The 16,117-nt window shown below is 47.9% G+C and overlaps 1 protein-coding gene across 2 annotated transcripts in view; it reads right to left on the bottom strand.

Annotated features, from left to right (window-relative positions):
* Positions 1 to 15,879, bottom strand: part of LOC143766684 (uncharacterized) — a 37,947-nt gene extending 22,068 nt beyond the window's left edge. The window contains exons 1-6 of one of the 2 annotated variants that reach the window (XM_077254539.1): positions 15,726 to 15,879; positions 12,911 to 13,060; positions 12,602 to 12,781; positions 12,395 to 12,518; positions 12,214 to 12,311; positions 43 to 133 (exon numbers count right to left, since the gene is read on the bottom strand). In XM_077254539.1, coding sequence (XP_077110654.1) covers positions 43 to 133; positions 12,214 to 12,311; positions 12,395 to 12,518; positions 12,602 to 12,781; positions 12,911 to 12,988 — 571 coding nt within the window. In that variant the 5' untranslated portion in view covers positions 12,989 to 13,060; positions 15,726 to 15,879. Of the gene's footprint in view, positions 1 to 42; positions 134 to 12,213; positions 12,312 to 12,394; positions 12,519 to 12,601; positions 12,782 to 12,910; positions 13,061 to 15,670 lie in introns of both variants that reach the window. The other variant, XM_077254537.1, reaches the window with a different exon arrangement.
* Positions 15,880 to 16,117: the final 238 nt, after the last annotated feature.

Below are 16,117 nucleotides of genomic sequence, written 5' to 3'. Positions count from 1 at the left end.
GAAGAATCTGTGACTTCCCTGCATTTAGTGGTCACTACTCACCTGGGTAGTCATATGTAGGAATCTCCTCTTTACACCACTCATCACCCCTCACATACGTCTCTGTAGTATTAATATGGGTCAGATCTCCACCCTGAAACAAATATTGTAAAAGTCACAGACAGATGGAGAAGTCCCATCTATGATCAGCTCTAATCCTGCCATCTCCACCGTTCTCATTACACAAGTATAAAACATATAATACTGGTGGATAAAGCAACACTGAGCACAAGACCTTCACAGCCGTCTACACATTGTGACAGTCACTGGTAAGGTGATAGAGGGGAGATATGTGTCACTGCGCTTAACGGCGTCAGTGATGTGAAACCAGAGCATTTTTCTCCAGCACACTACGTGTTGTGAGGGTTAAGTTGCATAAACAGGGCTGGTTTTATGTGGACCTTCACAGAGCAGGTGGGAGAAGGTCCACTTTATCTCCCCCGGCAGACCTGCCAGGACCTGCATGAGGACATGATCATGTGATCAATCACATGATGGGGAAGTTACAGGCTTGGGGTGAAATAACCGAGCTCTACAGGCAGTCTGGGTTCAGCTAGCCTGGAGAGAGGACTCCAGAGGCTTTGTGGCTCCTCGAGTAGAGACTGAACCTGTCCTGCTCCAGAGCGGGGGCCACACGCAACATACGGACTGTGCTGCAGCATTTTATTTTCTTTTATCGTTTCGTTCCTGTTTTAGCCAAGAAGGCGGAGTTTGTTTTCCCCACAAGTTGGTTTATGCTGCCTTACAATACATCAACGATGATTTAAAGAGACGGTGTTCCCATTTTTCCTACCTCAGTGTGCCACCACGTGAGTGAACTACCACAACATCATAAAACCTCTCACACACGTTCATGTCTCCGGTATGTGTGGTGACAGTTTTCACACGTACCGGAGACACGTACACATGTACACCCATTCAAATGAATGGGTCTGTGCACATGTCAGTGTGTTTCCATGGACCGCGTGTTCCGCACGTAGTCATGTCCGTTTTTTACCGTCAGCACGGACGGCAAAACGTACTGCACACGTGCACATGGAGAACACACATTGATGTCCTCCGTGCGACACGCATCAGCACCGTGAAAGAAGAGCTACAGTAAGAGCTGTTTACCGGCGGCAGGTGCTGAAGACGGCTCTCATCATTCTCCCCTGCTCTGCCGGCGGTCAGCGCTGCTAATAACAGTGACAGCAGGAGCGGATGATCAGGGTATTCATCACCCGCCGCCTGCAATATATCAAAATAAATGAATGAAAACCCCAGTGTGGGTTCCCCCCTATTTTCTTGAACCAACCAGGAAAACCTCACAGCTGGGGGCTGCAACCCTCAGCTGTCAGCTTCAGCAAGGTAGGCTATCAAGAATAGAGGGGTACCCACGCTATTTTTTAAAATTATTTAAATATATAATTTTAAAAAATGGTGTGGAGTCCCCCCTATTTTTGACAACCAGCCTTGCTAAAGCTCACAACTTGGGGCTGGTTTTCTCAGGCTGTTAAGGAGTCATGGATATTGACCCCCCAGCCTAAAATCAGCAGCCTGCAGCTGCCTAGAAAAGGTGCATCTATTAGATGCGCCAATTTTGGCGCTTTGCCCAACTCCTCCCACTTGCCCTGTAGCGGTAGCAAGTGGGGTTAATATTTGTGGGGTTGATTTCATCTTTGTATTGTCAGGTGACATCAAGCCCACAGCATAGTAATTGAGAAGTGTCTAATAATAATAATAATAATAATTTTTATTTATATAAAAAGACATCTCTCCATTACTAATCCTATAGTTACAGTGGGGCAAAAAAGTATTTAGTCAGTCAGCAATAGTGCAAGTTCCACCACTTAAAAAGATGAGAGGCGTCTGTAATTTACATCATAGGTAGACCTCAACTATGGGAGACAAACTGAGTAAAAAAAATCCAGAAAATCACATTGTTTTTTTATCATTTTATTTGCATATTATGGTGGAAAATAAGTATTTGGTCAGAAACAAACAATCAAGATTTCTGGCTCTCACAGACCTGTAACTTCTTCTTTAAGAGTCTCCTCTTTCCTCCACTCATTACCTGTAGTAATGGCACCTGTTTAAACTTGTTATCAGTATAAAAAGACACCTGTGCACACCCTCAAACAGTCTGACTCCAAACTCCACTATGGTGAAGACCAAAGAGCTGTCAAAGGACACCAGAAACAAAATTGTAGCCCTGCACCAGGCTGGGAAGACTGAATCTGCAATAGCCAACCAGCTTGGAAAGAAGAAATCAACAGTGGGAGCAATAATTAGAAAATGGAAGACATACAAGACCACTGATAATCTCCCTCGATCTGGGGCTCCACGCAAAATCCCACCCCGTGGGGTCAGAATGATCACAAGAACGGTGAGCAAAAATCCCAGAACCACGCGGGGGGACCTAGTGAATGAACTGCAGAGAGCTGGGACCAATGTAACAAGGCCTACCATAAGTAACACACTACGCCACCATGGACTCAGATCCTGCAGTGCCAGACGTGTCCCACTGCTTAAGCCAGTACATGTCCGGGCCAGTCTGAAGTTTGCTAGAGAGCATTTGGATGATCCAGAGGAGTTTTGGGAGAATGTCCTATGGTCTGATGAAACCAAACTGGAAATGTTTGGGAGAAACACAACTTGTCGTGTTTGGAGGAAAAAGAATACTGAGTTGCATCCGTCAAACACCATACCTACTGTAAAGCATGGTGGTGGAAACATCATGCTTTGGGGCTGTTTCTCTGCAAAGGGGCCAGGACGACTGATCCGGGTACATGAAAGAATGAATGGGGCCATGTATCGTGAGATTTTGAGTGCAAACCTCCTTCCATCAGCAAGGGCATTGAAGTTGAAACGTGGCTGGGTCTTTCAACATGACAATGATCCAAAGCACACCGCCAGGGCAAAGAAGGAGTGGCTTCGTAAGAAGCATTTCAAGGTCCTGGAGTGGCCTAGCCAGTCTCCAGATCTCAACCCTATAGAAAACCTTTGGAGGGAGTTGAAAGTCCATGTTGCCCAATGACAGGCCCAAAACATCACTGCTCTAGAGGAGATCTGCATGGAGGAATGGGCCAACATACCAACAACAGTGTGTGGCAACCTTGTGAAGACTTACAGAAAACGTTTGACCTCTGTCATTGCCAACAAAGGATTTATTACAAAGTATTGAGATGAAATTTTGTTTCTGACCAAATACTTATTTTCCACCATAATATGCAAATTAAATGATAAAAAAACAGACAATGTGATTTTCTGGATTTTTTTTTCTCAGTTTGTCTCCCATAGTTGAGGTCTACTTATGATGTAAATTACAGACGCCTCTCATCTTTTTAAGTGGTGGAACTTGCACTATTGCTGACTGACTAAATACTTTTTTGCCCCACTGTATATGGTAAATAAAGACACAGCCAGAATAAAGTCCTTTAATTTAAAAAATGACAGACTCCTTTAATATTCTCAATTAAACCATACTTACGACCTCGCCTAATTCCACCGAAGCCCTCGATCTCCTGTAATAAAAATAAAATAACAAAACAACAATATACGATACCTGTCTGTTATTCTGTTCCACCCCGTAATCCATGTCTGAGGGATAATTAGTTTTCAACCTGGACGTGCCAAGATGCGACCGTCCAGGCCGAGAAACACTGGTGAATGAGCTAATGAGAGCGCAGCATCATTTACCAGCGGTAACATAATCAAGGCCAGGCTATACTGTGGTAACCTCAGTACCGTGGGAAAATACTAGTGATTTCACCGCTTGTCACTGAGGCTGCGCTTGCAGCAGCTCATTCACCAGTGGTTTTCAGCCGGGACGGTCGCATCTTGGCACCGTCCAGCTTGAAAACTATTTAGCCCCCAGACATGGATTACAGCGTGGGACAGAACGAGGGACAGGTATGGTATACCGTTGTTTTTCTATTTTACTTTTATTATAGATCGGGCTTCGGTGGAATTAGACGATGCAGTAACTATGGTTTAATTGAGATTAATAAAGGAGGGGGCGTGTCCTAGCTGGCCATGTGAGCGGAAGCATAGAAGAGCGCTCCCGCTGCTAAAGGGCTAATTATCCTGTGCAGACGCTGCTGACCGGATTTTTTTGCCACATACCGGCTGGCTGAGGGTCAGGGGAGCAAAGCGGAGCTGAGCGCTGGACCCGGCATTGGAGGCAATGACCAGGTGGTGGCAGAAGGACGTGGGTGCTGGCGATGCAGGAGCCAGCCAAGATGGCGCCGATGCCAGAGAAGATGCTGACAAGGAGAAAACCGCATGTCAGAGGCGTAGGGAGGTGGCAGCGAAGCTTCAGCAGCAGGATGCCAGAGTGGATGCTGCGGAGGGGGCAGAGAAAGGAACCGGAGCTGTAGTGGGTATGGAGGAGGAGGATGCGGTCCTGGCTGCAAAGCATGAGGTACAGAAGGGGAGGGTGAAAGCATGGCGTGGGCAAAAGGGGGACCTGAAGATTTGATACAGGAAGATGAGCGGACCCTCAGGGATGTTTTTGCGTTGGTCTCCTCATGCAAGTAGTCCCTAAATACTCTGACCCTTCAGATGCAGGAGGTAAAAGAGGAAACAGCACAGATAAATGCAGCCCTGCAAAAGATAGACAGACGTATGGGAGTGGTGGAAGAGAGGGTGAGCACAGAAGAAGACCATATAGTAAAACTGCAAAAAGCGGAGAAAAAGTTCGCCCAAGCAATATCAGAGCTCGCTGCCAAAAATGAGGATCTGGAAAACAGATCCAGAAGGAATAAAATACGTATAGTGGGTCTGTCAGAAAAAACTGAGGGGAGAAACCCCACAGAGTTTATTGAAAGCTAGCTGATGGAGAAAATTGGGGGCACAGTGCTGACAAAAGTTTTTGCTGTTGAGAGAGCTCATAGGGTCCCACCGCAGCCCCCTGCCCCAGGAGCGAATCCCCGTACCATGCTTGCCAAAATACTGAATTACAGGGACAGAGGCATTATCCTCAGAAAGGCTAGAGAAATGGAGGTCAAAAGATTGCTATTTACCCAGATTATTCTGCTGGGGTTCAGAAACAGAGAATGAAGTTCACTGGGGTCAAGAGACGACTGAGGGAGCTGGGAGTGCAATACTCTATGCTGTTTCCTGCAAAGTTGAGAGTGGTGGCTTTTGATAAAACCCATTTTTTCCTGACTCCAGAGGACGCTACCCAGTGGATTGATACTAATGCTAAACAACTTAAGGAAAAAGGCGATTGACATGTCGGGGAGATCTGGATGGGAGTTATTTCACTGTCGCTGGAGGAGGGATCTGCGTTTAATAGCATAATTGCTAAAGGGATGAGCAACTGTTGAGGGCTGAGCTGGGCCATATTGAACGATTGGCCGGAGGGGGCAGTAACGGTTAATAAATATAGGGGAAGAGGGTTGCGCGGGGTACTGCAAGTTTGTTTTGTAGTTTCTCTACATGTTTACATAAGTTGGAATGTTCTGTTGTGTTTTTTTTTTTTAAAAAAACAACATGTGGGAAATTCTGATCGTCACGGCAGCGGGAGGCGAGTGGAGAGGGCAAAGCAAGGGAGAGTGTTCGCAATGGGCGGTGGAGCCCCACTCTTGATAAGAGGTAGAATGTGTAGTATTGGGTGGGTTAGGGGGGCAAGTTGGGGGTTGGCAGGGGGGGTGGGAGGGATTAGACAGCTCATACTTGGGAATGAGGATACTATGAAGGATGATGAGTCACATGATGGGGGGCCACATTAAAATATTGAGTTGGGACGTGAGAGGCCTTGCGGATAAGTCTCGGCGGGCAGCGAGTCTGCAGTATGTTTGAGAACAGAGAGTCTCAATGATATGTCTGCTGGAGACGCACTTAGTGCGGGAGGTGGATGTATTAAATAGGCGCTGGATACAGAGGGCATACCATTCTACTTTCTCTACGTATTCTAGGGGTGTGTCGGTGTTGGTACCTGTGGGAGTGCAGTATGAAGAGGTGATAGTACAGGTGGAGGAGGATGGTCAGTATGTGGTGGTGCAATGTAAAATACACGGAATGTAAAGACTTGGACTGTACATCTGTTTCTGTCTGCTGTTGCCCTCAGTTCAGTTACTTTTGACCTTACCTAAGATGGAGTCACTGGCCTCACGGGGGCCATCTTGCTTCCTGTCAGACTTTTCCTGTTCCTGTCTGTGGTGTATATAAGGGAGCTCTGAATATTACTCATTGCTTGAGTATCTTGTTCCTGACTTGTGATCAAGCTGGAAGAACTGCTATCTTGCTGTTTTCTTCGTTACTTTGGGATACCCCGTCTGTCTCCGGATCTACGTCTCTTCGTTGTAAGACTTGTTTCCCTGGATCTGCGCTGCACTCATCTCTGCTGCTGGACTGCTCCCTGCTAGGAGGCCTGGTCTGGTCTCCAGGTCTCTGGACCTGACATACTTGGACTTCCACGGTCTGCACACGTGCTTACTGCCTATCCAGCTCTTTCTGCTACGTCATAGCTGTTTACCTGCATACCATCATAAATATTCTTGAACTCTTAACCTGTTGTCTCTCGGCCTCTTTTCTGACCCATGATAATGATCTCCACTGCACTTATCACTAAGTTTATTACACGGAGTGTGGATGTGTATAGCGGCAATGTATATTCCACCCCCATACTCAAGTAAGAAAATTAGAGAGGTGTTGGAACGGGTGGAACGCTGGGGATCGATACCATTTCTAATCATTGGTGATCTTAATAATATATGTGATGACTTTTAAAAATAAAAACTCCCAGAATAGGACAGTGGGACACATTTCTACGTTTGGGACTTATATTCACGAAGTTGGTATGACTGACCTATGGCGAGTTAGACATGTTGGGGAAAGGGGGTATTCATGTTATTCACCGGCTCATAGTACTCTATCCAGAATTGATCTGGCACTAGGCAATCGTCTGTTGGACACGATGGTAGGGGATGTGCGATATTTACCTAGGGCCCTCTCGGACCATAGTCCAATTGAGGTGGAGTTCCGACTGATGGGGAAACAGGCTGAGAACAGGAGAGAGTGGAAAATTCACCCTAACTGGCTGCACAGTATAGATTTAGATAAGATAAAACAGGAGTTGGCGGAACTTTTGTGCTGAATGATGGGAGTGTAGATGCTCTTACGGTATGGGAAGCCATGAAGGTGTACTTAAGAGGGCTGTTGTTTAGAGACATTAGTAGATGTAAGCGGAAGACGAGAGAGGCAGAGAAGGCAGCGATTGATGGGCTAAGGGTAGCGGAGGATGAGATGGTAATAATGGGTACTCCTAAAGCTGGGAACAGATTAAAGGCAGCTCAAAGTCACCTGGAGAAAATTTTGTTGGGGAAGGCTGAAAGAAAGCGGGAATTTCTGAAGCTGGCTTACTATCAGGAGGGTGAGACGGTCGGTCACATGCTGTCGCTGGTGGCTTCTGCCCAGAGGAGTACTTCGTTTGTCCATTCTCTGGTTTCCGGGAGTGGTACGAGTGTCTCTGAAAATTCGGAGATTTTTGAGGTCTTTGCGGACTTTTACGCGGACCTATATACCTCTCGGGTAGACGAGTTGGCGGGAGACAGTGGCGTTCCTTGAGGGACTGGAGCTCCCGAGGTTGAGTGACGCAAATAGAGAGGGCTTGGAGGCTCCCGTCACAGAGGAGGAACTGCGTCGGGCATTACAGTCCATGGCTAATGGGAAGGCGCCTGGAGTGGATGAGTTTCCCGCTGATATCTATAAAAATATTGGGGAGGTGCTATTTCCCAGATTAAAGGCGGTCCTAGATGAGGCTAAGAGTAGAGGGTATCTGCCAGCATCCATGAGAGAAGCCATAATAGCGGTGATTCCTAAGGAAAGGAAATACTTGGGGCAACCTGAGTCGTACCGGCCAATCTCCTTGCTCACTATGGATGTCAAGCTTCTGGCCAAGGTGTTGGCGACGCGGTTGACGAGTGTCATCTCCAACCTGGTGCACCCAGACCAATCAGGCTTTATGCCTGATAGATCCACGGCGGTCAACCTACGGAGGCTGTTTATGAATCTGCAGCTTAGGTCCGACAACTGTGGCCAGAGTTATTGCATCCTTAGATGCCCATAAGGCATTCGACAGTGTGGAATGGGGATATCTCTGGCAGGTGTTGCAGTGTATGGGGTTTGGCTCGCAGTTTGTGTCCTGGATTCAGCTGCTGTACTCGCAGCCGGTGGCTAGAGTCAGGGTGAATGGGGCGTTATCGCGGACTATACAATTAGCTAGAGGGACAAGGCAGGGGTGTCCGCTCTCTCCTCTTTTGTTTGCTCTGGCTGTGGAACCATTGGCTGCTAAACTTCGACAGTCTGACGAGGTGTCTGGGTTTAAATATGGGATAACTGAAGAGAAGGTGGCGCTGTACGCGGACGATATTCTACTGTTTCTGGCTGACCTGGTCGCTTCCTTCGGGGGCCCATTGGGCTTATTGAAAGATTTGGGTCATTGTTGGGGCTGACGATAAATTGGAGTAAGTCGATTCTGTTTAGAGATGATGACGTGGGGGAGGATGGGAGTGAGCTTCCAGAGAATGGGCGACTTAAGGTGGTAAGTCAATTTAAATACTTGGGGATATGGATCTCTATGCCTGTTACGGACTACATACATAGGAATCTGACTCCGATCTTAGGCGTTCTTAAGGCAAAAGTGGATGCCTGGATTAAGTTGCATTTATCTGTGGTGGGCAGGGTGAATCTCATCAAAATGATTTTGATGCCGAAAATTCTATATGTTCTTTATAACGCGCCAGTTTGGATACCGCGAGGGAAATTTAGGCAGATTAACTCCCTGTTCAGGTATTTGTTATGGGGGAGACATCATCCACGTATCAGACTGGAGAAGCTTCAGCGACCCAAGCAAGATGGTGGCTTGGCACTGCCAACCCTGAAGTATATTTTCTTGCAGCCCAAAGTCAGCATTTAAAGGGCTGGGCGCATGAGGGGTCGTCCAGTACGGTACAGCAATTGATGGAAAAGGTGACAAAAAGAAGGCCAGTAATACAGTGTCTGGAGGATGGATCCCTGGGGGCTTTGGGGAAATTGTATCCAACTATATTATTGATATGTAAGCTGTGGGGTAGACCGAAACATATACGTGGGATTACGGGGCTGACCAGATTCTCCCCATTATGGCATAATAATAATTTACCGGAGTTTGTGGCACTGGGGGTGTTACCAGCATGGCAGGCCAAGGGAATTCACTACGTGTATCAGATAATTGAGAAGAGGGAGTTGAAATCCTTTTCCCAATTGCAGGTGGAGTTCGATCTCGGGCCTGCGGGGGAATATCAGTATTTGCGGATGAGACACGCATTTGGAGCTCAGAATAGGGACGGAGGCATCAGAATTCAAAGGGATATAGTGTAGGAGTATGTGTGTGGTGAAGGGACTACTAGGGGAGTTATTTCCACTCTTTATAAAGACTTGCTGCATACTTAGCTTTTGAGGTTTCCGATAACGGCGAGAGCTAAGTGGGAGAGGGATTTGGGCCCAATGGAGAATGAAACTTGGGAGTCAGTGCTGGAGTGGGTCCCACGGCTGTCGCTGAGCGAACCGTATAGGCTGCCACAGCTTTATGTAATACACAGAGTTTACAAGTCTCCGGAGGTATTGTATAAGGCAGGACAGCGTGCTGATTCTGAGTGCCCGAGGTGTAAGTCTACAAATGCTGATATATTTCATATGATGTGGACGTGTACGAGACTGGCTGCTTTTCGTTGGTGGTTTTGAGTCGTGTGGAAGGAGCGTACAGATGCATGGTGCCAAGGGACCCTATGGTGTGCTTGCTGGGACACGTGGATGAGATTGGAGTGGATAACAACCTGAAGATAGCTATTGCCAGATTGCTGTATATGGCCCGGAAGGTAATAGCACGAAATTGGATTAAGGACGAACCGCCTCCAAGAAGAGAATTCCTCCAATATGTGAAACAGAGCCAATATTGGAAAAGGGGTTTTATAAGAAAAGAGGGAAAATAGAAACGTGTGATAAATTGTGGTCTTCGTGGCTTGCCATGGGATAGGTTCGCTATAGAGGACGGGTGAGTCACGGTCCTGAATTGGTGAAAACACAACATGAGGCTTGCAGTCCTAAATGAGATGATAGTCATTCTATAGTTTTGATGGTCGAGCTATAAAAAGAGGTGGGCTGTCTTATAGGGAGGGGGCGGAATAAGTTGGGAATGGGGGTGGGTTGTTTTGGGGGAAAACTTTGTATTGATGACAAGAATGTAACATGTAAATTGTAATGTTATTCTTAATAAAAATGTATTTGAGTTAAAAAAAAAAAAAAAAAAAAAGATTAATAAAGGAATCTGTGTCATTTTTTTCCATTAAAGGATTTTATTCTGGCTGTGTCTTTATTTACATACTGTACTATATAGGATTAGTAATGGATAGGAGTCTTATAGACACTTCTCCATTACTAAGCCATGGGCTTGATGTCACCTGACAATATAAAGGTGACATCAACCCCACAAATATTAGCCCCAATTGCCACTGCTACAGGGCAAGTGGGAAGACCCGGGCAAAGCACCAGAATTGGCGCATCTAATAGATACGCCTTTTCTGGGCAGCTGTGGCCTGCTGTTTTTAGGCTGGAGGGGGGCCAAAAGCAATGACCCCTTACCAGCATGAGAATACCAGCCCCCAGCTGTGAGCTTTAGCGAGGTAGGTTGCCAAAAATGCGGGGGACCCCATGCCGTGTTTTTACAATTATTTATTAAAGTATTTAAAAACAAACATAGCATGTCAGTGCGGGAAGCAGACGGCTAGGGACCTGACGGACACCGGAATGTAAGTATGTACTGTTTGGTTTTTTTACATTTACGGTGGTAACCAGGGTAAACATCGGTTTACTAAGCGCGGCCCTGCGCTTAGCAACCCGATGTTTACCCTGATTACCTGGGGACTTCGGCATCGTTGGTCGCTGGAGAGCTGTCTGTGTGACAGCTCCCCAGCGACCACACAACGACTTACCAACGATCACGGCCAGGTCGTATCACTGGTCGTGATCGTTGGTAAGTCGTTTTGTGTAACGGTACCGTAAGGACAGACTCTATCAATCTCATTTGTATCAAGGTCTCGCTCCCATTGTACTCCCAAACCTAGGCCCATTGTGTGGTTGGGGATAGTAGACTCAGGGGAGCCATCACCACAGGAGGTCTCACATACAGTCCCAGCTGATGGAATATGCCTTGTTCTGTGAGCTAAAGGAAAATGCTTAAGGGGGCGGGAGAAAAAGACATCGGGTTGAATCAGGCAGTTGTTGGAGGGATTTCGATGGAAGAGGATCCAAGCTGGAATGGATGGATGATCTATGGAGCTTTGGAGATTGATGGCTGGAGGGGTATCCATGAGCTACGGTCGGGATAGCCATCGTCTGGAGGAACATAGGCTGTGACTGCACACTATACCAGCTGGAGGTACAAAATCTGCGGGCCAAACCAAAAGTTGGGAGACAGTGGGCATCGCCTGGTATGGAGCCAGTGGAACCACCGATCTCAGATTGGGAACTTGTGGACTGTGGACATTGTATGTTGGCCATCCACCTGGATTTGTTGTACAACCATGGATGTATGGAATAAAAAAATTAGTTGCATCGTTAACCTGCCTAGGTGATTTTTATAACCCACATCCTCAGATCTTCACACCCTCTATTCTTGATAACCAGCCTTGCTGACAGCTGAGGGTTGCAGCTCCCAGCTGTGATATTTGCCAGGTTGGTTCAAGAAAATAGGCGGGAACCCACACCGGGTTTTTGATTAATTTATTTAATTATATCGCAAGTGGCGGCTGAGGAATACCCCGATCATCCGCTCCTTCTGTCACTGTTATTAGCAGCAGCAAGTGTCGGATGATGGGAGTAAGAGTCCCAAAAGCCCCCACCTGCTGTCATCGCTCAGACTTTAATATAACTCATCATTCTCTTCTGCTCCTGATGATCGCCGGCAGACCAGGGGAGAACGATGAGAGCCGTCTTCAGCACCCGCCACTGAGGAAACAGCGCTTACAGTAGCGCTTCTTCCCAGGCAGCCGTCTGTGTGGTAATGAGGCGGTACATGGTTGCCACACGTGTGCCGCAAGTATTACACACACGGACACTGATATCTCCGGTATTGGTTTTTCCGGGATCGGAAATAAACGGAAGTGTGAAACTCGCCTAAGGGAGATCTCATGACACCTTCTCTCCATCTACCTGATGATCCTGAGGAACATTGAGATCTTCTTGTTTACAGTCCTGTGGAAGAAGAGGACGGGGACATCTCTCTGGTGTTGTCCTCCTACTGGATAGATCTGGAGGAAACACATACAGGGACTGAATTCATTCTTTAGATACAGATAATTATAGGCCGTGTGTAATTAGTCCTGTCTATTACCTGGTGATGTGAGGGGCTGGGGAACCTCCATCATGACGTCCTTGTACAGATCTTTGTGTCCTTCTAAATACTCCCACTCCTCCATGGAGAAATAGACGGCAACATCCTGACACCTTATAGGAACCTGACACATACAATGATACCGTCATCCCCCCGTTCCCTTCATAGTGTTACTGTATAATGTCCCAGCATTCCCAGCAGTGTCACCTCTCCAGTCAGCAGCTCAGTCATCTTGTAGGTGAGTTCTAGGATCTTCTGGTCATTGATGTCCTCATGTATCAGGGGGTGAGGTGGAGGCCCCGTGATTGGGCTCAGGGGTCTTCCCCATCCCTCAGACACAGGGTCCTGACAGCGCTCACTAGAGGTCTTCTTCACTACTGTGTAATCCTGGATATGGAGAGACACATTAATAAATCTCACTACAGACATTTCCAGAGTCCTCACCTCTCCAGTTCTGTCCATCTGTTATTCCCATAGATAAGAATGGTGTAATGTGACGTCATCAGAATCTCTCACCTCTCCAGTAAGCCGGAAGAGGATCTCTAGGGTGAGGTGTAATATCCTCTCCGCCATCTTGTCTCTGTCCATATCCATCCTTGATGGGTAAATCAGGAAAATTCTCTTCTATAGAAGATCTTCACTGAGAGGATCCGATATTGTAGAGACCTGAATGAGAAGATGAGCCGATGTAACATCATAAGAATCCTGTGTAATAATACAATTACTGGAGATAATAAGGGAAACATATGAGTAGATTTATTATTTTACAGTATTTAGTTTCCTTCTTTCCATCTACTAATAAAACCTATATATTTCGGCCACAGACAACAAGCAGTTTCTCCCTCGGAGTCGGCAGCTGAATACGTTCCTCATAGACTCATCTTCCATAACGCTAATTCTCGCCTCATTTCCCGGCCCTGGAATCGGCATTAGTAATACTGCAGGAGATATTCATTACACGGGACAGGAGAAATAACGACTCCATGATGAGGACGACATCTCCATCTCCTACTGCGGCTCTAGGAACAGATCTGTCCAGAGTCGGTCACTGACTCCATCCCCACCGGCCTCTATATGGAGGTTTCCCGTCTTCCCCGCACTGGAATCTTCTGAGGCTTTTATTAGAGACTAGATGGTGGCCCGATTCTAACGCATCGGGTATTCTAGAATATGTATGTCCACGTAGTATATTGCCCAGCCACGGAGTATATTGCCCAGCCACATAGTATATTGCCCAGTCACGTAGTATATTGCCCAGTCACGTTTGTCACAGGTTAAAAAATAAAAAAGAAACATATACTCACCTTTCTGAGGGCTCCTTGTAGTCCATGGCAGCTTCCGGTCCCAGGGTTGGTCTCAGCGCAGGACCTGTGATGACGTCACGGTCACATGACCGTGACGTCATGGCAGGTCCTGCTGCCATACCATCTTTGCCACCGCAAGCTGCAACGGAAGATGGCAGGTGACGCGAGCGGCTCAGCGGACTACAGAGGGTGAGTATAGCAGGTTTTTTTTATTTATTATTTTTAACATTACATTTTATACTATTGATGCCGCATAGGCAGCGTCAATAGTACAAAGTTGAGGACACACAGGGTTAATAGTCGCGGTAACGGACATAACGCGGTCCGTTACCGCCGGCATTAACCCTGTGTGAGCAGTGTATGCGGGCGCCGGGCAGTGAGTGCGGGGAGTAAGGAGCGGCCATTTTTTTCTGCACTGTGCGCGTCGCTGATTGGTCACGGCAGCCATGACAGGCAGCTGGCGAGACCAATCAGCGAACGAATAACCGTGACAGAAGGACAGAAAGATGGAAGTGACCCTTAGGCAATTATATAGTAGATTGTTGGTAAGAACAAGACAGGCATACCTCCCAACTTTAGGGGAAGGGAAAGAGGGGCAAATTTTAGGCCACACCCATTTCACAACTAGCCACGCCCCAACCACACCCATTTAGCACTTCTGATCACAATGTTTCGTTAACAATAATTATGAACAAAAAAATATGGCCACACACGACGCTCCATACTGTACAATGGCCATTGGCCACATTATGCTCCATACTGTATAATGGCCCCACATGATGCTGCGTACAGTATACTTGCCCCACGTGATGGTCCATACAGTATAATGGCGCCACATGATGCTTTGTACAGTATAATGGCCCCACACGATGCTGGGTATAGTATAATGGCCACACAATGCTGGGTACAGTATAATGGCCCCACACAATGCTGGGTGCAGTATAATGGCCACACATGGTTACCCCACCCCCATCATTGCCTTCTCCATCAGTACACACAAACACCTTTCACCGCGCTCCCTCGCAGCAGCCGGCAGCTTCCACTCCCACGGCGCTGAATGGTGTCATCCAGCTGCGCCGCTGACTGTTGTATCCAGCATTACAGCTCAGTCCCCATAGAATGTAATACAGCACAGCCCCATAGAATATAATGCTGCACAGCCCCCATAGAATGTAACGCAGGCAGGTGGCAGCCCCCATAGAATGTAACGCAGGCAGGTGGCAGCCCCCATAGAATGTAACGCAGGCAGGTGGCAGCCCCCATAGAATGTAACGCAGGCAGGTGGCAGCCCCCATAGAATGTAAGGGGTGCTGCACCAGGTTGGTGGAGAATCCGATGGATGGGTACCAGGGGGAGAGTGGGAGCGGGGTGCGCGCACCATGGGGAGACAAAGTTTAGTTTGTCAGTCCTCCTATGCTGTCAGAGTCTCTGCTGTAACCGCAGCAGGGCAGCGCTGCATGGAGAGGGGGAGAGACACATACATTCACTTACAGTCTGGAGATCCGCTCGCTGCTCCCGCGGTCACACAGACACGGAGTGTCTCACAACTCTGCCCCCGTGCCAGAAACCAGTCCGGGTGCTGCCGCTCTGTCCTCAGAGTCCGCCCACGTCTATAGTTGAGGAGGAAGCCGGAGGCGGGCGGTGAGGCAACTCAAGGGGGCGTGGCTACAACGCAGTCCCAGGGAACGGAACGAACAGCGGGTACTAATCGGGCTCTCTCTACGTCCCGGAAGTGGGCGGGGCTTCACCGGCGGCCGCAAATTCGGGATTTTAAATGCCCGAAGCGGGACAGCGGGACCCCGGTGCCAAAGCGGGACTGTCACGCTGAAATCGGGACGGTTGGGAGGTATGGACAGGAGATATCTGAGGCCAATGTCTCCATGTACGGGGTTTCTCTTTCTCCGGATATGATGGTTTTTCTTTGGTACTTTCCCCCATTACAAGGGACACCGGTGGATATTGGGGTCTTTACCTGCTACAGTCCTGGTGGGATTTACTCGGTACAGTGGCCGTTGGACAAATCTCACCATCAATTCCCCTCAGACTGAAGGAACATCGCTCCTCTACTCGGCTCTATGGATCCAGGATGAAATCCACTGCGGCCCCTGCAAGAAAAGAAGGAGGAAGAGCAGAAGTTGGGGGAGACCACCGTGGCCTGAGATTTCTACGGCTGCTCTGTGCGCACAGGACCTGTGATGAGGTCACAGGAGGGGAGGAGTCAGGGGTCACATGATCAGGGGCCTCAGTGTATGCAGGACTCTGCTGTGCTGGTTGTCATGGTGCTGGATGAGGGGAAGTTTATGTGTGGGGTCAGGAGGGGTTTACAGTGTGGATGTAGCAGAGCCGTGTGTGTACGAGGTGTACGGAGCGGAGCCGTGTGTACGAGGTGTACGGAGCGGAGCCGTGTGTGTACGAGGTG

The sequence above is a fragment of the Ranitomeya variabilis genome, chromosome 4 (assembly GCF_051348905.1).
Source record: "Ranitomeya variabilis isolate aRanVar5 chromosome 4, aRanVar5.hap1, whole genome shotgun sequence".
Taxonomy (NCBI): domain Eukaryota; kingdom Metazoa; phylum Chordata; class Amphibia; order Anura; family Dendrobatidae; genus Ranitomeya; species Ranitomeya variabilis.
Note: the sequence above shows the minus strand (reverse complement) of the source record. Positions and strands in the feature narration are given on the sequence as shown.